Below are 25,296 nucleotides of genomic sequence, written 5' to 3'. Positions count from 1 at the left end.
AATCTGCTGCTAATGGTGAAATTTCGCGGGGGTCACTGTGCTCAGTGGGCTGATGGTGATGGGTGAAACCATTGTGAGGGGGCGGGGGATTCTAAATCGGCGATTTCTGTTTGAGAGAAGTTTGGTGCGGGTTTCACACCTTCTCACAGTCCAACATGTATGAACATAAAATATACTAAATATAATAAAAAATATTATCTGATTTATAAATAGGGTGGCAACAGGGGTGGCAAGACTGTGTGCCAGGGGTGGCAGTTGCCACCCTTTGCCACCCCGTATATCCGCGCATGTTCAACAATTCATCACGAACATGCCAGCTGCTCAAAAAGCTGCTTAAAATTGCGGAGTACTCGTCACACAGATAGCATACATATCATACGCAAATATCACGTGAACGACCGGAATCTAAGCTTTTCAATGATATTAGCGTCAAGTTGCTGTGATAAATGGTTTGCGAGAAAATTAACTATGAACTTATGTAATAACTCTAGCGTAGGCCTACAACAAGCGGTTCCTGAGTAGTCCGGTTTTGAAATTGCAACACATTTCTACAACTCCAACTTTGGGCCAAAATTATAATGTAGGCCTATTACGATTTATGCCAGTAAAACATTTTTGTAAGTTCTTTAGCCAGAGTTACAGGGTTGCCAACTCTCACGCTATCACGCACACGCAAGAAATATCACGCCAAATCCATTCTTATTTTTATTTTTTTGCAATCTGTTCATTTTTTGTTGATGACTAGATTATAGACCACAGAATTGTTTCTAAATAACAGGAGAGTTTAAGACATACGTATATGTCTTTACACCAACAGCAGGTATTAGGCTAGGTCTAATATCTGCCTGTAACGTTTACAGCGAAGTTTTCTGTTGATTCGCCTACTTTTTTAATCGTGACACCTTCACAGAACACGTTGCTATTTAGACCTACATGTATGAGGCAGACGGACGCGAAGTGTGGCCGCCCATTCTTCTCTGTTGAAAGTAGGCTAGCCTAGTCATCACACAGATATCACATTAAATAACCTTTTCTCGACTTTTATACGGTGCTATAGCCGCTATTTGTTGTGATAAACGGTTCGCGAGAAAATTAACTTTCAAGAAATAATCATATTACTCTACAACTCGGTGCTGATCTCAATTCATATAGGTGGAATATCTCACACACTTTTCGTTCAACTACAAACTGTAAACCAGAATAAACAGCAGAGTTTACCGAACACAAAGGTGTAATGCAATCCCCTGTTCCAGAGTAGGCCTAATCCGGTTTTGAAATAGCAAATTTCATATTGTCTCCAACTTTGAGCTTTAAGTGTCCTAAAACTGAGCTGTGCTTCAATACCGATCTGTAAATATTGAAATCAGAGGATATACAGCTCATAGCTAAGAGTTTGTCTATGTAGCCATAATTTTTATTTTCACAAAATGCTAATCATGCATGTATTTAAGTGTCTTAAAAAAAATTTGCTTAAATTGGGCAATGCATGATTTCATAACAGGCCAAATAGAAAATAAATGTTAAATATAGCTGCAAGCAGCAATGTGGGGGCCAAGCAGGCAGTTCAGCAGGCCAGATTTGCCATGCAACTCAATGCTGTGGCATCAGGCATATAGAATTAAGCAGTCACAGCAAGTTCCATGCAAAACAACCCAAGATTGGCTGAGTTACAAGGTCAAGTTTCACATCAAAACATAACTGATTTTGTGTGGCTGAACCAGGGCTGAGTGTCGCCGCCCCCTCAACCAGCCAACTCACCGCCGCAATCGCCCCTGCCCGTCCCCACCCTGCCCCAACCTTGCACGCACGCATTAAAATTAATTGAATGGAACTCGCTGTATCAGTTTCACATCAAAAATAAAAGATCGATTGAGATATGATCATGCTTGCTGTGATTTCAATGCCCCCATAGAGGTCAAAGGTCACCAAATTATTTGTGCATCATCAGGATGAACCAGACGGTTCTATGGGCTGCCATTGACCTCCATTGCAGAATAATGCAGCAACTACAGGCCAAAATACATTTTTGCCAATTACAGAGCCCCCTAGAGGTCAAAGGTCACCAAATTTCTTGAGCGTCCCCCTGATTGGGTCCTGAGTCCATGCACCAAGTTTGGCTTTGATAAATGCAAGGGTTGCTGAGATATGAGCTCACTTCCTGTTTGCCGGCTTCGCAGCAAGTTTCGATTGGCTGTTACAGCCGAATGCTACTGTCAAATGTTCCAAAAAGCAATGCACTGATAAGGCATGGTCTGAAGATGGTCTCTGCCAATTTTGGTGAGGATCCGCTGAAATTTGTGACCTGCGAAAACTTGTATGTGTTTTTGATTAAATCCAATATGGCGGCCGAATCAATTACGATGACATCACAAATTGGCTTGGGTCGGCCTAAGGACATTCAACAGTACTACCAGACACCACTAGTGCATTTTAATTCTAAGCAAAACTGCTGCTACAGGCCAAAAGGCATGATTCTTAATTACAGCGCCCCCTAGAGGTCAAAGGTCACCAGATTTATTGAGCGTCCCCCTGATTGGGTCCTGAGTCCATGCACCAATTTTGGCTTTGATAAATGCAAGGGTTGCTGAGATATGAGCTCAATTCCTGTTTGGCGGCTTTGCCGCAAATTTTGATTGGCTGTAACGGGTGAACGGTAATACTTCTGAAGACGAAAAGTGATAACTTTTGTGAGGCTTGGTCTGAAGATGATCTGTGTAAAATTTGGTGGGAATCAGAGAAAGTATGTGACCCCTGATACATTTTAAGTGTTTTTGATGAAATCCAAAATGGCGGAAAATCCATCCTGGCGGAAAATGACGTCATGGGGTGCGTTGAACTCGGCTTGGTCCAAGGATTCCAATCGATACCTGACTTTTGAAAATCGGACCTACGGGTCAAAAGTTACGTGAGTGAACACACTTCCAACTTTGGCCTGTTGGTGGCGCTAGAGGGTTCGAGTTGCCGACATGAAACTTGGTGACATGAATCATGGGACCGTCCCCAATTGACCGATCCCAAGCCCCGCCCCCTTTTACTATGTCACAATGAGGACGTCGGAGGACCTCGGTCAACCTCGGTCAATTTTGAATTTTATAGTGTCCATTCTGTAGCCTACAATATGCTGGTTATGTGAATGCTAATGCTTCTTTTGCGAGTAGCCTAAGTAACTAAATAACTAAAGAGCTCAAAAAGGTTCAATGCCTGGGATACTTGTAGAAGTGACATCCGATATCCTGACCGTGTGAAACGTTGACAGACATAGGCCTAACTTTGCATAACTTTGGATAGGCTGCTACTTTTCAGTAAAGAAATCTAAGTGTGTACGAAAATGTTCCCTTTTTTGTGTTCATAACTACATACAAAAACATAACTAAACCTGGTTTCCACTGTTGAAACGACAACATAAGCCTACGCAAAAAATTATACCTGCAGGAACTGAACTCACACTCATACAATTGGAAGTACGCGCAAATAGGCTACACCTTCAATCGCGTATCGCCTTACACACAATAAGAATACTTTCAGCTTTTAGGCATAGGCTACCTTGCCATGTTTAACTTGGGATAGAAGACTGTTCACAGAAATAAGCTAATGACCATTTTTTCAACAAACGGAATAGACTACTGCGATGCATCATTGATGGCTGAACGAGAGATAGCCAAAGTCTTCTAAAGATCAAATCATGTGCCGATTGAAAACCTTGCTGTATAGGCTATGCAGTCTCAAAATCGCCAATATTAGGCCTACTACATTGCCCACATTTAAATTAAGTATAGCATAAGCGGGCACTGATGAAGTCTTGTGCAAGACAAATCACGTCTGCAAACTGCAGATATGTCGTGCGTTGTATGGGTAAACTCGGGTAGATCTAGTGGTTTCTTTTCAATAGCCTACATTTGTATCATGTTTATTTGAACTCTTCCTTCTAAAGCAGCCATTCAAAATAATAAGTAGGCTATCGGCCTACCGAAGCGAAGCGATCTCTCTACCTCCCCAACATGAGCTGCTTAACAGGCTAGCCAGTAGCCACTCTCCGAAGTTGCGTGGGAACTTGGATCTGCAGCACTTGGACCCGTCTTTAATTAATCCTCGAAATATGGTTAGATTTTGTTATGGACACGTCAACACCATATGTTTGCACAGACCTGTTTATTGAATCAGTCACATCTGCAGCAAATAAGGTAAACTACCTGCTTGTGATAACGTGCTAATTGTTTATCCCCAGTTAACATGCATCCCATTAAGATTCGTAACACCAGATTGGTTTGTCCTCAATTTGTGGTGTTCCACCTCGTTGATAACAGCAGACATTGTGAATGTGTCCTTCCGAATACTGAAGGCCTTTCTGGCCTCTGTTTTTTGAATATATCAATATTACTTGACGCCCAGAAATCTAGCATACACTGTTACACTCTGCTAAATGGTGCTGCGTACCCATGTTGAACACGCGTTCTCGCACACTTTCCTGCAAACTTGTCCGACTTAGCAACAGTAACTATGGGACTGACAATGGGAGGAGGGGCTTGGGATCGGTCAATTAGTGGGCTGCCATTGACTTCCATTGCATATAATAATAATAATAGGAAAACGTAGAAACACAATGAGGTCCTCGCAGCTTCGCTGCTTGGCCCCCAAATATAGCCTAGATATAATATTAAAATTAGATGATATAGGAGTATAGAGTTCGATAAAGTTGGATGGCTCCAGAACTCAGTGGATTATGTCTTAAAGGGACCACACCACTTTTATGACACTAGTGCTGTTCTGTTGACCTTTAGTTTTGTTGCTACTGTGCATGAAGGACAGGCAAATTATGAGTTCTGTCCAACATTGATGGTAGGTTTATAAAAAGTCAGCACATTTTAATCATATCGCAATAATACCAATAACCGTGATCATTTTGGTCACGTTTTTTCATCAAATGTTCATACATCTCTAGTGGCTGGTAAAAAAGTTGAGTGGCTGGTAGATTTTGGAATCCACCAGCCACAATGGTAGGTGGAAAAAAATATTTTATTTCCATCCCTGATACATACGTACACTCATACACACATTCATATTTGTAAGTCTCAATCTGTCCATTTCTGTCCACAAAACTCGCCAGAGGTCATCATTTAAGGGGTTATTTAAAAAAAAAAATCTACCGGGGGGCATGCCCCCGGACCCCCCTAGAATTGCTAAGCTACTACCTTTTTCAGATGGGCAGGGCGGCCCTTTTCATGTCGTGCCCAGGGGCGCAGAGGCTCATAATCCTCCCATGCCACAGGGTAAAAACACTGGTTGTTTCCAAGTGCAATCAATAAATTAATTGTACATTTTGAAGTAACTTTTCCATTCTATTAGTTTTTTTTTACATAGGCCTAAATCATGGATTATACATAACAAAAGAGTCAGGGGACAGACATTTTTTAAATTAGGTTTAGGGAAAAATGTAACGCACACGCACTATGATCTCACAAAATCTCACTCCAGCCAAACACCCAAAGTTGGCAACCCTGGATTAGGCCTATCCCACCATAATGGTTCTCATATTGCCAGTTTCCAGACAATCACCTACAAATATGAATATAGCCTATATTTCTACTGGCATGCTTCCTAGTGACATTAAGACAAAAATATAAAGAAAAAAAAATCATGAGACGTGAGTTATTTTTTCTTGATAAGACTGACAACACATAGGCCCTATTAGGCTACATAAGACAAATATTATCACATCATACATTCTCAGATGGGTAAAGCACAGACTGTCCTGAAAAAAGATGATATGCATTACAATAACCAAGATAACTAGCCAGATTAACTATCTGAACAACTCGTTAGCGTGGAAGTGAGAAGGGCATATTATTTCGCTGCTACAAAACGCTATTTTTATACCTCTTCTACAGTTCCAAACAACATTACACTTACGTGGTAGTGAGTAGAGGGTCCCTAAAGCCAAACCGAAGTATCCCGAGGTCTTTATGTGGTCGGATAGAGAGTCCAGAATGAATTTCATCAAGCCAGTACCTTTCCGGAAATGTTGCCATCTTTGCTGCCAGCTTTAGGGGAAAGTCCGTAGGAGTCGATTGCCAAGTGTGCTCTGGAAATTTACAATTTCATCGCCTTCTAAAAAAAAAAAAAAAAAAAACATAGTCCAGTCCATACAACTTCATTTCAATTTCAAAAGAAATACTGGACTATGTTTTTTTAAACGGCGACGAAATTGTGAATTTCCAGAGCACACTTGGCAATTAAGTTTGCAAAGATTAAGACATTATGTTTTACGCTTCTCAACTGAAAATGTCCCCGGATTTTGTCTCAGAAATCTGGTCACCTTATATTAAGTAGTTAAACAATCTAGTAGCACCGCTTTTTCAATGACCGAATCGTGTAAGCCAACAATTTCCCCCATAACGTTAATGAAATAGTTTGAAGCGAAGACCGCAATCGTAACTTAAACATAGGAATGTCACCTATAATCAACCGTCCTGTATTTCCAAACCTCTTACGTGTAGTAGTATCGAAACATATACGGTTCATTCTTCAAATGTTATTTTGAAGTAAAGTTAAAGGGGTGGTTCAGGATTTTGGACATAAGACCTTATTTCCAAGTAAGGAAGTGTGATATTTATCAGTGGAGACCGTTTTCAGCACGTTTCATCCAGTACTTCTAATTGCAGAGTTCGCAGGTGCTAGGCTAGCGCAAGTCAACGGTATGTGCTAGCCTGCCACTAAAGACAGTCTTACCCACTCCAAAGTACAACGTTAACGTTATGCACGCTTCATTCTCCCAAAACAGTGAAGGCAAGAAATCCACACAGTCGTATAACACAATACTGAATTTTGGGATAAAAGTACCAGTCAAGTCAAGATTATATGTGTGCATTTAGGGCTGGGCGATATATCGGTATTACGACTATGACTGATATATTTTTGAAAACGATGTGTAGTTGAGACAATATCGTAATACCGGTATTATGTCAAATAATGGGCCATTTTATCAAAGCCACTTGCTCTTCTGTGTTCAGACCATTCAGATAGCCGCAGCTCTGCTCAACTGCACCCCTGTGTGTGCACGTTCTCTCTCGCAGCACTACAAACTTTCAAACATGACGGACACTGAGTCAGATTTTGTTTACCTTGATCAGAGGTTGGTGCTAATGCCTATTCCGTCGGCACATCAACGGCTAGACCGAGAATTCAAAATTCCACTGGAGCTCCAAGCGGTTTTGTACACGCAGATTTAAATTACAACACTGTTTACAGCTCTTTGACTCACGGTAAAATGTAATTTTTGGTACATAGCCTAGCTAATTTAAATACACTGATTAATGCTTGCGTTTAGTGATATACAGTAGCAGATCTAAAGTCCTCAGGGAGACAACATACACGCTGATTTTATTAAGAGGATATGCACGCGGGGACTCGCGAGCAGTTAGGGGCATCATTTTTTATGATTATTTTTATTTATTATTATTTTTAATGGGATGAAACCCCATTCAATCGTGCATAGGGATTTTTCTTACGAACCGGAACATGCAAAAATGAACGCATACAAAACGACGGTAGCGTCTATCACACTCTTGATGAGTGACTCAGTTACGTTGTTTAAGTAGCCTAATTGTTTAAAACAATTTTTGTTGTTGATAGCAACGTGTCTAGGCCATCATAGGCTACATTTGCTTGTCATCTAGGCCAGGGGTTACCAAACTTTTCCACGACAAGGCCCCCAAATACCACTAGGTTCTAACCAAGGACCCCCGTGATGTGTTATTAAACCCATCGAGAATACTACGGCAAATGTAAAAATACATTAAGCTAATCCTAATAATTATTTTAGCCACAAACACTTCGTGATGGAGCATACAGTGTGTAAAAATTGTATTTGGGGCTTTCTGCTATATGAGAGCTATCGCTCTACTATAATGCCAAGTCATGGAAAATATAATGTTCAGATATGCGACACATTATTATAATGGCATTGTATAACAACCCTCATAATAATAGGTATTATGTTAACATTTTCAAATGTATTTATTTGTTGCTTTTATTTTTCCTTCCAACTTGCTGAGGCCCCCCTGGCACCCCCTCGCGGCCCCCCACTTTGAAAACCACTGATCTAGGACCTTCAAACCCTTTACCTTACGGGTAAAAAAAACTGCATTGTGTGACAAAACTGCAGGTTTTTCAATATTTTTGTGCCCAAAATATTGCATTGTGCAGTACAATGTACAGTAGGCTTGCGTTGTCAGTCAGGGTCAACTTTTGGTCTTTTGTTATTTGCACAGCTTTATCAGCGCAACTGTAGCCTATGCTTAGTGTAGGCCTATGTTATTGTTTACACTTTTTTGCAACTGTGTTAGAGCAGTCTGAAATCATTCTAATTAAAGCTGGTTGAGTGAATACGAAACACTTACCTCTTTCTGTTTAAAATATCGATATATATCGTATATCGCCAATAAGCTCCAAAATATATTGGGATATCAGTTTTGGTCCATATCGCCCAGCCCTACTCCTTGTGCAGTTAAATATTTACAAACAGGTATGTGCTGTGTAGCCTACTTTTTTCTTATTTGCACAGGTCTATCTGTATGCCAATTGGTTTATTATATTGGCTTTTAACGGTAGCCTATGTTTTGTGTTACCTTTATTGTAAAGCTGTAGGCCTGTGTTGCCAATCAGGGTCGACCGAATATTGTTATTTGCACAGCCCTAAGAGCAACTGTATGCCTATTGGTATATGTTATTGTTTACACCTTTTTGCACAGCTCTGTTAGAGCAGTCTGAAATGAATATAATTAAAACCGGCTGTGTTGAGTGAATATATGAAGCACTTCGCTCTTTCTGTTTCAAATATCAATATCGTATATCGCCAATCAGCCCCAAAATATTGGGATATCAGTTTTGGTCCATATCGCCCAGCCCTATGTGCATTTATACCTACTGTGAGAGCTCCAGTGGCAGTGATCACAATCAGTACAGTTTTAACGTGTCTCTCTAGCACACCACACAATGTAACGACGGGCTCTGGTAACGCAGATAAACAGGAAATCATGAACATCAACATCCGGATGCACACCATTTAGACTGTTTCGTGGGGGAATGTCAAGCTCTTAAACTAGGTTGTCATCAGTGGTGGACAAAGTACACAAATTCTGTGCTTGAGTGAAAGTAGAAATACACATGCCATGGTTTAATGTTACTCCAGTAAAAGTAGAAGACCTCCTTTTACATTTCTACTTGAGTGGAAGTACAAAAGTACTTGCATTCAAATGTACTAGTATCTAAAATGTATTACGACTAACACAGTTGCATTTACTATTGTTGAAATTATTCAGCACAGACATAGGCATTCATTTTTTCATATCTTATCTTAGATTCTTAGTAACCACTTTTTGCTTTGTTGAATGCTTTACACTTTCGGACCAAAGCAAGACGTTCCCTTTTGTGTTTGATAGTGTCAGATTGTCTGTCATCGTATATCATTATATATCTATCTGTCATTGTCTATCATCATTTGCTCAATACCGTCATATGGCTAGTTATGGTAACATCAATGTTGTGAAAAGGGGTCAACAAGGTACAGCAAATAGTGGATATAGCAATAACCTAGCTTAGGCAAGACCATTAGTTAAAGCCTAGCTCACTTAATAGAACATACACATTGAAATACTCAAGTAAAGTACAGTTCCATGAAAAAGTGACTTATGTACAGTAATTGAGTAAATGTACTCAAGTAATGTCCACCACTGGTTCTCATTGTATACTACGACCTATTCCATGAGAAAAAGATGGACAAACATTTCCATAACAATTGGGTTCTATCCAATTATTTAATTATTTCGGATTGGGCCAGAGCCGAACAACATCCACAGGTAAATCTATTAACCCCACTCTTACTCATTACATTAAATTATATTTGAGCTATTGGTGTAGCAGAATTTCTTCACTTCTCTGTATTGCCCATTTCCGTCCAGCACACAATTTTAGAATTTGGATGTGCATTGCTGTTGAACAAGACGGTAAACTTTGAATAAGTGTACTTATAAATGTCCCAACACTTTTTGTCAATATGGTTTTGTTTCTCTCTATTTCTTTTTGTGAAAACAAAATAGTAATCTAAGGCTGTTTTTTTGGGTTATATACAGGAGAATAATTTTGCATGGTAAGTATCAAGTGTCAGGTAAGTAAAGTGTCAGGTTAGTATTAGCTCTTCCTTGCTTGCTTGGACCATTCAAGAATGGACAGGTTGCAAAGACAGCAGTATACTCGTCGATGGAAGCTTGCTCAAAGGACTCTGATGACTGTCAACCAACAGCAAAGTGAAGAGATTGAAGAGGAGGAACAAAACAATGGAGCAGGAACAAGACAATAATGATTCTGACTTGGAGGTTACCCCAGAGAAGTTATTGAAGTGGTAGGAGAAATAGAAATCTCTTTGAATGTGGATGGCTTACCACTTTTCAAGAGCAGCAAGACAACAATGTGGCCTGTCCTTTGCTGTATTCACCTACAACCACAAACGGTGTTTCCTGTGGTCCTAACACTAGGCTCCTCTAAACCAAACTCACTTCAGTTCCTGGAGGAAATGGTAGATGATCTTCAGGACCTACTGAGAGATGGTCTCATAAATGGAGCCATCAGAGTGAAAATTCGCTGTATTGTCTGTGATGCACCTGCTCGAGCTTTTGTCAAACGCATCAAACAATACACAGGTTATCATGGCTGTGACAAGTGTGATCAGAGAGGTGTATGGGAAGGAAGGATGACATTCCCAGAAGTGTATGATCTCAGCCTAAGAACAGATGACAAGTTCCGCCGCCGGATGGAGGACCGCCAACGCAACGAGGACATTCCGCCAACACCACTGATGAGGCTCCCAGTAGACATGGTTGAGCAGTTTCCCATTGATTACATGCACCAAGTGTGCTTAGGAGTCATGAAAAAACTCCTACAAGTATGGATAAAGGGGCCGCAGAGGACACGCATGTCTGCTGGTCAAGTAAATCAGGTAAGCGAGAGGTTGTTGTCATTGAGGAAATCGATGCCCAGCCCTCCCACCTCCTCCAGAATGTAAGTACAAGTCTTCATTGCTGCCACTTCCCTCTCAAACCGTGACCGCTCCAACCTAACCACCTCAAAATCACCCTTGAAGACCCACTTTATCAGATCTGCTGTTGTTGGTGTTAACAAGCTAATTTTTCTTAACTTTGCAGATGAAATCCCCCTCCCCCCCAAAAAAGCCCTCCCACTTCCTCCAGAATGTAAGTACAATTCTAGGTTTCAAGGTTCTAGGTCTATATTCAGCTATTAACGACTTCTATTAACTAAAAAAAAAACATTCTACTTGATAGACAACAACGGAAACACAAACGAGAGTGATGACTCGGAGACTCCCGGTAAAGCGTAAACAAAACCCTTAAATGTTCTGCTGTACTCATACCTTCACTGATGGCGTCTCCTTTTTCTTTTGGATCACTAGACAAGCTATCTGAAGACATGTTTTCCGGGGGAAAACAATGTGGGCCGGGAAGCCTGGAGTCTCCAGGGTCTCCAGGGAGTCTAGCGTCACTGACAAATACACTTGTGCAGGGTAAGTGAAATACACACATCGAAATTACAAATAAAAATATTAAGTGTTTAAGTGTTAAAACTGCATTTCACAATCATTCATTTCTTGAAATTCCAGTTACTGGTCTATATCTCCACTGGCGGGTCCTTCAAATGGTAAGCACAGCGTTGTGAAATAATCCTGTAAATACAAACAAACAAACAAACAAATATTCCAAAATTCAGTAACATTGAAAATCACTAATATTTCTGTTTTACAACAGGCAATTATACAAACTGTTCTATCACTGTTCCTTTTATCACCTTCCTGTCCTAACTATTGTATTGGTGTCACAAAACAGTGTATTATTAGTATTACTTATTATACAGCTCTTCACAATGCAAATAGAACGCTCCATTGACTTGAATGGGATTTCAAGTTCTACCGGTCATTATTTTCATCTTGCTTTGCCCTGAAGTACTTATTTTCCCAATAATAATATACATTATCCTTTACTAATACATCATATAATGTATTAATGTCTCAACATTTGTAACATCAAAGAATTTGCAGTGTGCCCTAGAGTTATTAAAATGTCTGGAATACCTCCTAGCCAATTTCCCCAAAAAAGTGGAGTGTTACTTTAATTGCAAAGTCTTTAATAAGATAGTATCTACATAAAATATCCAGTTCTTTATTTCTTTACAAAATTGTGATACATTCCTTTTTTATCTTTTAGATTTTCAGAGGAAAGTGCTGATGAAATTAGATATAATAATTGAACAGCAACAACAAATTTTAAATTTGACCAAGCAAAACATGCCACCTGTGAACGACACAGACAACGTCCTCGACCATCCCTGCGAGACCCTGGAGGACCTGGAGAGACTGGAAAAGGAGATAGAAGACAGGGCAAAAAAACAAAGAATGGTGACCAATTCCATTTCATGCGCGCACACACACACACACACACAGACACACACACACACACACACACACACACACACAGGGCTATAGGGGCTGGAAAATATAAAAGGTATATTGTATAAAAGGTATACATTTCTCAAAAGGTATGCATTTTGATGACGCATAGCGCAATATAGTCATCTTCATCATTGTGCCCACAACTGAGCTGATGATGTATAACAGGGCAGTGGCAGCTAACAATGATCTCTCCGTGTCTTTCAGACTATGTACCTGCGCTCACTCGGCGGAGCAAACCTGAATGCTGCCGTTAGGCGAATGCTCCGCCGAGTGGGCAACAATGACCTCTGGTCAACTTTCAGCTTCAAGGGAAGGCTTGGCAAGCGCCCTTTCAGTAAGCTAAGGCTATGCGAAGCAATGATTGGTAAGCTGTTGCTTATTGCAATAAATACTTTATTTACTTATTACAAGTAAAGTTGGGTATTGTTTGGATTTTCGGTGTCACACCATATGTACGATGGTGTTAAAACACGGATCTGTTTGACAACTAAATCTTTACTATGTGTTTTAGGAGCATGCCAGAAATTATTTAAAATAAAGGCGGACGAAGCAGAAGATGCCATTGGCCAGGCGCTTAAGTTGGCACCACACAGGAAATTAAAGTGGTAAATGAGTCATAATGATTGCACCATAACAGCCCTCTTAAAATTATTTTAATCAAACATTACTAACAATCTTGCAATGTTTTTCTTTGTTTAAGATGGAAGAGGAAAGAGGAAAGGAAACGTAATGTAAAATAAAATCTGTTTTATGGATCTCATGTCATGTCATTTACTTGATATAGTGGATAAGGTGTATGATAATTAGTACAAATTCCAGTGATATCTGTGTACAAATTCAAGTAATGTCTGTGTTCTACTAATAGTAGTGGCCTAGTGCTATATATGTATATCTATAGAGCAATAACTGCAGATCAGTGGTACAGATAGGTGGACAAGTGGTAAGGTGAATTGGAGAAAACAACTCTGCAAATATGAATGAAGCTCCAGGGAAATGCTGATAAGTATTGACAACTCATGATGGGTCAAATTAATTGAGAACGTACTTATAAATATCTGCCATTTCCTGTGTGGAAAATTAAAACTATCATTTATTTGTTTCAGTGTTCAAGACCTTTACATGGATCCCTGCGATGTGCACTTTCAACCTCTAATGTAAGTTGTGTACGCACTATTACTGCTTTTAAACAAATCTTGCAAAGGAAAATGAATCAATATCAGTCTATAAAAATTGTGTCCTTTTAAACAAATACAAAAACGTGTGTCTTTTCAGTGTGCACTTGTGATTCAATACTCACATTTGATTTTCGCTGTCCTCCCAAGGATGCTATTGGAAAGGACATGAAAATTAGCACTTTGGTCAGCTGTCACCCATGGCCCATGTCTAAACCCACTTGTGACCACACAACAGAGGCCTGCTTTGGTAAAGAAAACGGTACGACTATGTCTTGAGCATTATGCATTTACTATAGTATAGTATATATACTCTTTTGATCCTGTGAGGGAAATTTGGTCTCTGCATTTATCCCAATCCGTGAATTAGTGAAACAGCAGTGAGGGGTTAGGTGCCTTGCTCAAGGGCACTTCAGCCGTGCTTACTGGTCGGGATTCGAGCCGGCAATCCTCCGGTTACAAGTCCGAAGTGCTAACCAGTAGGCCACGGCTGCCCCGTAACTAGTCATAGCATGTAGTCAGTTTCAGATCATGCTGGTTTTACAGGCTCAAAATATAATATGGGCTATTGCCATTCGCTGTTAAATTACATTTTCTGAAAGAGTTAGTTATACTACCTGTGTCTATGCATATCACGAATTGTTTGACAACTGGCTTTTTTGTGTCTTTTAGACCAACACATGGAGTGGAGGCCAGACGTGTCACTGGATTCTAGAGACCATATCAGCTCAGGTACTGCTAGGCTACTGCACACATAACGTTACATTGTAAACATGGAATCAAATACTAGGCCAAAACCATGCCTTGGAAAATGCTATGTTTCACACACACGTGGTTAAAACAACATGCCTGCATAACGATATAGCCTTTTGGTGCGGGACATGTTTTCAAAAGCATTGGACAATTAACATACCTGCCAATCTCTCGTCCAGTAATCCAGTGTGCTTTTTGATCCAAGGAAAACAGGTAACCCAGATGTGCATTTGAAAAGAACACGTAGATTTATTGTCATGTCTTCTCTCGTTCGCAGGAGCTGCATTGAAAGACCCATCATCCAAAGGCAGAAGGACTCCCGGATTCTCTCGAATTGAAACCAAGTGTCGCCTGAATAAATTGTGCGTCATTCTCGTCTGCAATTCCAGCGAATACTTAATAAAACATTTCATGTTTAACATGCCGTCTGCGCATTGACCATTATAAATATAGTGTTGTGAACATAGCCTGTCTTATAAGGTGGCAGGGGCGTGCAGAGACCTTTGAAGGGGCAGGGGCTCAAATTTAAAAAAAGGGCATATGGAACAAATTTTTCAGGAAACGTGTTAACTTTATTTAAAACTTAATTTTGATTACAACCCAATAGAGAATACCTAGGCTAAATGCAAATTATATCAAAATAAAACATCTTCCATCACACTGTATCCACATTTTATACATAGTAGCCTAGTAGTGCCCAATATTTGGTTCGCTAAAGGTTCTCGGAAGGTTCGCTGAAGGAACTGCAAACCTGCACTGACGGTTCGCTGAACGTTCGCGGAACTTTTAGGGAAGGTTCGGCGAACATTCAGAAAACTTTCCTGCGCTACCGTGAGCGAACCTTCGGAGAGAACCTTCCGCGAACCTGCAGCGAACGTTCCCGGAACCTTTAGCGAACCAAAAATTGTTATGTGGGGTGTTCGGACCTGGGGCAGCATTGCATTCTAAACGACTGGTTCCGCCAATCTTTATTCAGGCTACGTTATTTCAATCAAAATAATAGTGGTTGGCAAATGAAACTTTTGAGGAGAATGCGATACGGAGAAGTTACATAGGCTACTGCACAAATTTTAAGATCCAGATATCCCCTAATATACTTGTATTTTCTGCTACAAAGTTATTGGGGGTGTCGGAGTGAGAGTAGTCCAATGTCAATGAAAATATAATCTTTTTATACACCATTACAATATTAAAAAACTGTTTTTCCCCCATACTTGGTGAGAAAAATGCATAATGTAACATAAGCCATCCAGTGTATGCCCATGCTGTGAGAGAGCAAAGCTGTGGCAGTTCCGTTGCAAAAATAGAACTTGAATAGCCTAGGAATACCCATACGATCCTTACGATCCATAGGATCCCTCTGCAGGCCCGTCTGGCCAAGAAGCCATTGAAGCCAATTCCAATGTCACTAAAACACGGACATGCAAATACAATCGCTAATCCGGCATGGATGTATATGTCTTTGGAATTCAGTAGACAACTGCATCTAAAACCTTCGTTTACAAGATTGCTGCACTTCTGAAACGATTTGGTAAGAGTTTCAAGCACCAATTTAAGTTTAAATTCACTGCTAGTTACGCCCGTCCTGGAAGTCATAAGTCATATGAACCTTGTCCAGACCCACTCTCAATTCCAATTGAGAACAAGGCCAGGCTAGAATTTTAACCCAAAGGCAGAAAAAATTACTGATTGGAATGTCTAATTGGTAGCCTGCCAGCAACTCGCCCCCCGATATTGACGGATATCTCCACTACCAAAACATGATGTGTGAAGAATGAATAATTTTATATCAATATACATGTGAATGCACCACATCAGTGAACAGAGCAATGCAAAGGCAATACATGAGAAGACAACGAGAAAATGCATTAGGCTACTAGCACTGTGGTGACCCTGCTACGATATTACTTTCTTCCAGTGCATTTAGTTGTCAAATGCATGCATTTTTAATATCAGAAACATCCTTATGTGTTTTTCAAATGCCCAGAGTTTCTAATAGGCTTTCACATAATCGCAATGGCTCTGTTAGCCAAGTTGTTGTTACGACTTCGGAAAAGTCTGTTTGATGACACTAGCAATTCTGGCCAAAGAATGTTAACTAGTTTCAAGCTATCATGTCTAGCATACAAACATTACCTATTCATTACTGGATGGACTTACCACATAAAGATATGCAGTATGTTTTGCTGTATTACTTTATTGTTGTGCCAATAGCAAACCAAATGTAATTTTGGTTGTGCTGGCTCATGCCTGTTGCTAAAATGCTGTGCCATGCCATCGGTCAAAGCCAATATTTGGGCATTGGGCTATACAAGATTTACTTTGTCCTACAGCGTATGTCAAGAGGAGTGGGTTGCTTGCTGTAATGTGTGTGATTGCGCAATGTGGTTTTAAATGTAACATTAGCTAACTTTACAAATTTACATTAACATACTGTACACACACACACACACACACACACACACATTCTCAAATACATGCATGCACACATACACACACAAACACCCCATCAAACACGCAACATTCCGGGAACATTCCCTAAAAGTTCCCTGAAGGTCACACAAACTGGGAATGTCCTCTAAAGGTATTCTGGGAATGTCCTCTGAAGGTATTGTGTTGTGCAGCCTTCAGAGAACGTTCTCAGAACGTCCCCTTACAGTTGTTTTTGTGTCAGGGAACCTTTTGGGAACGTTCCCTGATGGTTATATTAAGGACACATTTTTTATCCATTAAGGAACATCCCCAGAACATTCCCTAAAGGTATAATTTTGTGCAACTGTCAGGGAACCATTTGGGAACGTTCCCTGATGGTTATATTAAGGATACATTTTTTATCCTTTGGCCTATATGCTTCCCAGCATGCATTGAAAGTCAGTTGCCACGTTTATTATTGTTTTGAATTTAAACAATATGGTTTTTCTTAGTGCTGCCACTAACGACTAATTTCCTAACGACTAATCTTTTCGACTAATTTTTCGATTAATCGACAAATCTAAACGACTAATTAAAAAAAAATCAAGTGTGTACCTCTTGCCTGATGGCAACAGATGCTACCGCTTCTGCTGCTGAGTAGAAGCCATTAGGCAAGAGTTATTTAAATAAACTGCTGGTGTAGGCTACTTACAAACTTTCCAATGCTTCGTATTATCAGTACAGACCCTTTTTGTACTACTGTAGAAGTTTGGTACTATTCCGGGCATTATTAGTGGGGTAATTTATGAGATACTCTCGTTGTCAGATAGCATGTTGTGAGTAAAAGTGAGTCAACCAAAAGAAAAATCCCTAATTACTTCTTGTGGCCTGCATATTCACAACGAGTACAAATGGCAATGCAGATTAAGACGAGGTGATTTCCTAAGCAGGTATTGACTTGGAATTTACTTATATTGGGGCGAAGCACAGGCAAAGCACTGCTACTTGGGCGCAGAGATTTTCTGTGCTGTGGTTAGTGAGACAAGGTACTCATGTGTTGCGTGATATGTATGCACCCAAGTAGCAGTGCTACGCCCCAATACGATATACCTAATACCCACACACCTAGATAACCATACTATTATTCTAGTCTTGTCATATACAGTAGCATAAGCATAGAGCAGTTAACAATCTGACCACAACACTCCACCTTAACTGACCACCATCTAATTACTTTTAAAATGACACTACATTATGCAGTACCTAATTCAGCTGTCTACTACAGTCGCGGCTGCAAAACTAATGCAGAATAAGAACAGAATCACAGATGAGACCTGGAACAACATTTAATTAATTTACACCTATCGACATATTAGAACTCACCTCCACAATTTCCTCATCAAAATCTGTAACTAGTCTACTAGACTACTAGACTACTATTCCTACTCTTAAGACTGCTCTCCCCTTCCAGGATAATGCCTTGCTCCAGATTATAAATAATTCAATGCTAGGGCATGTACCGCAATCTTTTAAGATGTCTGTTATTAAGCCATCCCTCAAAAAACCTAGCCTGGGCCCTAACAGCCTGGCTAACTACAGGCATATCTAATCTACCTTTCATGTCAAATACTCGAAAAAATAGTGTCCAAACAAATTGGTGCCTTCTTACATATGAAGAAAATCCAGGAATTATACCAGGCTGGCTTTAGAGCTCACCACAGTACTGAATCAGCCTTAGTTAAGGTTTACAATGACCTCCTCATTGCTACAAAATATGACCGCCGCTCAGTCCTGTTCATCCTCTCCCGCTTGTCATGCTTGTCAATTTGTCTCCATCTTCTACTCCACCCCCTACTCTTGCAATTTTTGTGTATGCTTGAATGTGTGTGTGTGTGTGTGTGTGCCAGTGTGCTTGCACGTGCGCGTGTGTGTGCATTTGGTGTGTGTATGTCAATTTGTCTCCATCTTTTATAGAGCCTGACCAATATGGGATTTTAAAGGCTAATAACCTACCGATTTCGATATTTGAGTTATTCAAAAACTGATAACCGGTATATCGGCCGATAGTCATTTTTAATAAAAAATTTAACATCTATGTTCGCCCATAACAAGGTTCTAATCAAGTTATGTATGCAGTATGTATTTGAATAGGCCTAACTATCTAGATTCCTAATGAAAGGCTCTTGATATATAGTAATTTACTTAAGAAATAAAATAGTGTATAAAATAGAAAGAATAAGAATAAAATAGGTATTTTTTCTGTGATCACCACAACCACAACATGCTATTCCCGTAGAAAACCCATAGCCCAATTGCATGCCTGTAGGTAGGCATGCTTTAAAAATAAAAGGATATGGAAAAGCATCATTCCAATAATGAACATTAAATATTATATTATAATCAGGGGTGTGTCTAGGGGGAGGCAGTGCCTCCCCTGAGATAAACCCTGCCCTCCCTGAGAAATTATCTGCGAGGGGTGAAAAATGCAAAATGCACACCCATTCTTCTCTGTTGGATTGCTCACAAAGTCCTAATCTCACTGATATCACATGCCACCTGACAGATCACAATCTGAGCTTTCCGATGGTATTAGATACTAGTTGCTGTGATAGATGGTTCGCGAGAAAATCAATGTGAATTTATTTACATTCCATCTCCACAACTATTACCCTCGGTGGAATAGGCCTCTCTCACATGCTCAGTCTTCACTCAACACATGGCCACTATATCAAAATAAAGTCAAGTCAAGTGGATTGTCGGCCAAAGTTTGCAATATTCTAAGTGAGATTTGGAGATCTTGAGGGCCTGAATAACTTTTAAGTGCTTACCCTGGACTATGACAACCAAGGATTGCATACCTGGTGCCTCCTCCGCGAACGCCGAGGCAGCCAACCTGAGGTCTGAACTCCGCTCCATAGAGGCCCTCCTGGATGATGTTCTCCGGCGACAGTCTTTACTCGCGGGTGGATTAACTACCTCCAGCTTCTAAACCCGGCGTCATGGATGATGCCGCCAAGGTCTCCGCCATTAGCTTGCCATTGCACTTACTGCACTTACTACCAAAACCTTTGCAATCAATGATTTTATTAGTGAAAAAAAATTGGATTTTCTGTTTCTTGTTGAAACCTGGCTGACTTCAGACAGCGAAGCTGTTCTTGTTGAGACTTTTAATTATAATTTCTTCCACTCAATTAGACAAGGCAAACGAGGTGGTGGAATTGCCTCCATTCTCTCAAACAAATATAGTTGCACACGAGTCAACTTTGGCGAATTCGCTTCCTTTGAGTATATTGCCCTCACTCTGAAGGCTGACCCAGCTGTACTTCTATTAACCTTATACCGCCCTCCTAAACTATGGACTGGCTTTCTCGACCAGTTTTCTGAACTTATGTCGCTCATCATCACTAGCTATGATCGGATAATTGTAAATGGCGACTTCAATATTCATGTCAATAAGACAACTGATGCTAAAGCCAGTAAGTTCCTTAATGTGTTGGACAGTTTAGAGCTAAAGCAGCATGTTACAGGACCCACCCACAACCTTGGCAACACCCTCGATCTAGTCATTTCCAGAGGGATAGAAGTCACAGACTTATCAGTAAATGATATAAATATGTCTGATCATCATTGTGTATCTTTTAATATTGTACTACATACTCCAAAAATTCATCCCGAAATTGCAATCAAATCGCGACTCTTGGACATTAGAGCAGAACAGCAGTTCATAGCTCTTATAGACTCCATAAATTTAGATATTTTACATCATCCCATTGATCAAATGGTAGAGGCTCTCAATCGTGAATTAGGCGCTCTGCTTGACAGAGTGGCACCCTTAAAGACTAAAAAAAGGCCCTGTAGCAAACTGACACCTTGGATGAACGAAAATATCCATGATCTAAAAAGATCATGTAGGAAAGCTGAGAGAACATGGAGAAAAACTAAGTTACAGGTTCACCGTGCCATTCTAAAAGAAAAAATTGCAAATTATAATAGAGCTATTCGGAATGAGAGGAGGAACCACTTCTCTAAGGTAATTGCTGAAAACAGTGGAAACTCTAGGGTGTTGTTCTCTACCATTGATAGGCTATTGCATCAAACACCTTTTGATACACTCAGTCAGGCATCCTCTCTAAGATGCGAAGAATTTGCAGACTTCTTCAAAAACAAAGTCATTTCTATAAGGGAGGCTATTGGTAACACAAGTAATATGTTTGATAGTACACCCAAAAACAGCCCCCCAAAATTAAGGTCCTTTAGCACTATTACTCAATCTGAGCTTGGTAAAATTATAACTCAAACCGGCTCCTCAACATGTGTTTTAGATCCAATCCCTACTACATTCCTCAAAAAAGTATATGATGGCTTAGCTCCCTTTTTTCTCAAGGTAATAAATACCTCATTAGAAACAGGTATATTTCCAACTGCTTTTAAAACCGCTGTTGTGAAACCTTTACTTAAAAAGTCAAATCTTGACCATACCAATCTGAGCAACTACAGGCCTATATCAAATCTATCGTTTTTGAGCAAAGTACTTGAAAAAGTTGTTTGTAATCAGTTAAATACCTTCCTCAACGAAAACAGTATCCTTGAAAAATTCCAATCAGGTTTTAGATCAAATCACAGCACAGAAACGGCTCTAGTAAAAATAGTCAATGATCTCAGACTAGCTACCGACTCAAACAAAGTCTCAATCCTTATTCTTCTGGATTTGAGTGCGGCATTTGACACCATTGATCATAGCATCCTAATTCACCGCCTTGCGAAGTGGGTGGGTCTCTCTGATAATGCTCTAAACTGGTTTCAAACCTACATTACTGGCAGAGATTTTTATATCAGTCTAGGAGATCATGTATCTGAAAAACATGACTTGCCTTTTGGTGTGGCCCAGGGGAGCTGCCTTGGTCCCCTGCTATTTTCTCTATATATGCTTCCATTGGGAAACGTCATAAGTCAACATAATGTAAACTTCCACAGCTACGCAGATGATACCCAATTGTATCTTTCTGTTGAGCCAACTAACCCAGATGGCCTTTGCTCCCTCACTGCATGCCTAACCTCCATTAATCAGTGGATGAGCAAAAACTTTTTGAAACTAAATGATGACAAAACAGAGGTACTTCTGGTTGGACCAAAACTAAAGCGAGATATTATTCTTAGTAATCTGGGGAACTTGGCACACCAGGTCAAACCAAAAGTAACAAGCCTCGGTGTCATCTTAGATGCAGAGTTAAGTTTTAAGCCCCATATCAGTAAAGTTACTCAGACAGCCTATTTCCACTTGAGAAACATTGCCAAAGTGCGGCCCTTTTTAACTCAACAAGATGCAGAAAAACTAATTCACGCCTTTATCACTAGCAGGTTAGACTACTGCAATGCACTTTTCACTGGTCTTCCCAAAAAACATCTAAAGAAATTGGCACTCATACAGAACTCTGCGGCTAGACTTTTAACTAAGACTAAGAAGAGAGAACACATCACCCCTGTGTTGGCTGAACTGCACTGGCTCCCTATTTCCTATAGAATTGATTTTAAGGTTATGTTAATTACTTACAAAGCTCTGAATGGCATAGCACCTTCATATATCTCTGAGCTTTTAATATCTTATCAACCACAAAGGAAACTTAGATCATCCAATTCTAATCTTTTAATCGTACCCAAAGTGCTCCACAAACAAAGTGGAGAAGCTGCGTTTATCCATTATGCCCCCAAACTATGGAACACCCTGCCTCTGTACATCAAGCAGGCGAGTTCAGTAAATATTTTTAAAAAAGATCTGAAAACATACCTGTACAGGAAAGCTTTTAGTTAACTCATCTTATCCTGTAGACTACATTTTCAGATTATTCTACATCTGCTACTATTGGAGGGCGCAGCCAGCCAGAAGCAGATGGACTCCCCCTATTAAGTCAGGTTCTGCTCAAGGTTTCTTCCTGGAATATGGGAGTTTTTCCTTGCCACAGTTGCCATATGGCGTGCTTGTGGGGGGTAAGAGGGTTAAGGCTGCCAGTCTTATGACGTCATTTTCTATATTTTTGATATGTTGCTGAGCATATCATAAACAGCAAAGAAAAGTGATTGATAATGACTGACTGACTACTATTGTGTTACATGCTTCAAATGTAAAGCACTTTGAGCTGCATTCTGTGTATGAAAGGTGCTATACAAATAAAGCTTTATTATTATTATTATTATTATTACCTTGACCGACCCACTGAACACCTGGACAACGAACTCCCCGTGTAACGGAAAACAGCCTGCCGTAACCATCACATCCACAGCCCCGGCCGTGCAGCCAAATGCTGGGCGCCTGCTAACCCTGCGAAGCCGGGCAAAACTTCCATCCACAAGTCAAAAAAGCGGTCCACCTCTCCCCTGTCTGCAGAAAGATGTGAAAAGCGCCGTCGCTGCCTCTCTACCTCGGAAGGTAGTGGCGACATCGGCCGTGCTCCACCGGCGTTTCCACCTGCAACAGATGCTACTGTAGACCAGGCTCCTCCACAACGAGTGATGACGTCATACACCTGGGGTCCTTTTCTAGATTATCTGACCCTGCGACAACTGCTGGCCCTCAGCCAGCAACGCCCCCTGGCTCCAGGGAGCCTCAGTCCTCTGCCACACACATAATTCACCAGAATCTCTCTCCCTACATGTATAATGACACCTCACTGCCACAAGCCCTCCTGCTTGGTGACTCTTCCATCAAGGGAGTTAAACTTCCAGCTTGTATCACCTACTGTCTGTTTAATGGTAAGATTGGTGATTTCAACAAGCTTTTGCCTAAACTTCTTCACTCACATACATCTGTCAAATTAGTCATTATACATACCGGGACTAATGAGATAATGGACAGGCAATCAGCCACTTCAGACATTGAGGAACTATGTTTTCAAATTGAATCCTTGGGAAAGCGCTGTATTCTATCTGGTACCCTCCCCTCTCCTTCCATGGGCTCTGAATATTTTAGTCGTCTCTATGGACTGCACCAATGGTTATGCCACTTCTGTCTGGCTGCTGGTTTTAATTTTATTCCTAACTTTGACTCCTTTTGGACTCGGCATGACCTTTTTAATGCCAACAAATTTCACCTGAACAGGGAAGGAACCAAGCTGCTCACCTCCAACCTAGTGAACTATATAGCCTTTGGTATTGACTGACATAATCCTCAGCCTGACCCTCCTCCAGTCTGCACCTGCTCCACCCAGCATAGCAATTATAAGGGTCCTGCTGAACTGTCCCCCTGCACAGACCTATGCATGACCCCTGCATACCTGCATACTCCTACCACGTCCTTACAGGCTCCTATCACTGTGCAAATTGGTTCTACAGCAGCAAAGTGGAATAGACCTAAATAGTCCCTGGCTCGCAGAGCTAATCCATATACTTCCTGTTTTAAGAAACCACCTGTCCCAGTGGAAAAAACATTTCTCTTATAGTAAAACTTGCTCTGCTAAACATCAGGTCACTCGTAAAAAAGTATTTTTTAATCAACGATCTTATCTCTACAAATAAACTTGATTTCTTACTTTTAACTGAAACCTGCTCAGTAAATTATAACACTACCCCAATTGACTACTTTATAAGTGTCAACCCTGAAAATAGACGTGGGGGAGGAATAGCTAAAATACAATCTTATTAATAGTAAACCAAATAACACTTGTGCGCTATTCTCCACTATTGAGAAGCTAACAAATCCCTCCCCTCATCTGGCACCTGAGCTACTCTCAGTCGACAAGTGCAATGAATTTGCCTCTTTCTTTAAAAGCAAAGTAGAGAACATAAGACATTATATCTCATCTACGTCGCATAGCATCTCTCACTTTGAACCACCAACTATTCTGAGATGAGCTCAGCACTCTGTCAAATTTCAGCCCTGTTAACTTTGACACTCTTGAAAAGACTGTACAAAGTCTAAGTTCCTCTACATCTGAGCTGGACATTTTGCCCACTAGCTTTTTCAAATCTGTGCTTCATCTGATAGCAACTGATGTGCTTTTAATAATTAATTCTTCTCTACTGACTGGCACTTTTTCCAAGTCCCTTAAAATGGCCGTTGTAAAGCCTTTACTTAAAAAGAACAACCTGGATGGGTCTGTCCTCAACAACTACAGACCCATATCAAATCTACCTTTCATCGGCAAAACAATTGAAAAAATTGTTTTTAATCAAGTGTCTGCCTTCCTGACTTCAGCTTCTTGTCTTGATCTCTACCAGTCAGGCTTTATAGAATACCATAGCACTGAAACAGCCCTGGTAAAGGTAGTCAATGATATTCGGCTAAATAATGATGCTGGAAAAAACACTGTTCTTATGCAGTTGGACCTCAGTTCGACACTGTTGACCACAGCATACAGAAAGACTTGAATGCTCTGTGGGTCTCTCTGGCTCGGCCATCTGCTGGTTAAGGTGCTATTTAGAGCAAAATAGTTTTTATGTGTCTATTGGTCA

The 25,296-nt window shown here is 40.4% G+C and overlaps 1 protein-coding gene and 1 long non-coding RNA gene across 5 annotated transcripts in view; one reads left to right on the top strand and one right to left on the bottom strand.

The window, feature by feature from the left end:
• igsf5a (immunoglobulin superfamily, member 5a) overlaps positions 1-14,859 on the bottom strand; it is a 49,991-nt gene extending 35,132 nt beyond the window's left edge. The window contains exons 1-4 of one of the 2 annotated variants that reach the window (XM_042091366.1): positions 14,600-14,859; positions 13,812-13,840; positions 12,357-12,418; positions 11,423-11,731 (exon numbers count right to left, since the gene is read on the bottom strand). In XM_042091366.1, coding sequence (XP_041947300.1) covers positions 11,423-11,591 — 169 coding nt within the window. In that variant the 5' untranslated portion in view covers positions 11,592-11,731; positions 12,357-12,418; positions 13,812-13,840; positions 14,600-14,859. Of the gene's footprint in view, positions 1-11,422; positions 11,732-12,356; positions 12,419-13,811; positions 13,841-14,599 lie in introns of those variants that run through there. The other variant, XM_042091369.1, reaches the window with a different exon arrangement.
• LOC121708642 lies at positions 10,877-14,804 on the top strand. Of its 3 annotated transcripts, none has more exons than XR_006031714.1 (11): positions 10,877-11,052; positions 11,334-11,378; positions 11,462-11,572; positions 11,669-11,706; positions 12,270-12,460; positions 12,719-12,878; positions 13,026-13,119; positions 13,215-13,675; positions 13,837-13,936; positions 14,359-14,418; positions 14,717-14,804. It is a non-coding gene; the product is annotated as an uncharacterized LOC121708642 (long non-coding RNA). The 3 variants fall into 3 exon arrangements; XR_006031713.1 differs by having other exon boundaries at positions 10,878-11,052; positions 13,837-13,948; positions 14,717-14,803; XR_006031715.1 differs by lacking the exon at positions 10,877-11,052 and adding an exon at positions 11,093-11,243 and having other exon boundaries at positions 13,837-13,948.
• Positions 14,860-25,296: the final 10,437 nt, after the last annotated feature.

Source organism: Alosa sapidissima, chromosome 5, assembly GCF_018492685.1.
Source record: "Alosa sapidissima isolate fAloSap1 chromosome 5, fAloSap1.pri, whole genome shotgun sequence".
Classification (NCBI taxonomy): Eukaryota; Metazoa; Chordata; class Actinopteri; order Clupeiformes; family Clupeidae; genus Alosa; species Alosa sapidissima.
The sequence above is the reverse complement of the archived record's forward strand: the minus strand, read 5'-3'. Positions and strand labels throughout refer to the sequence as shown.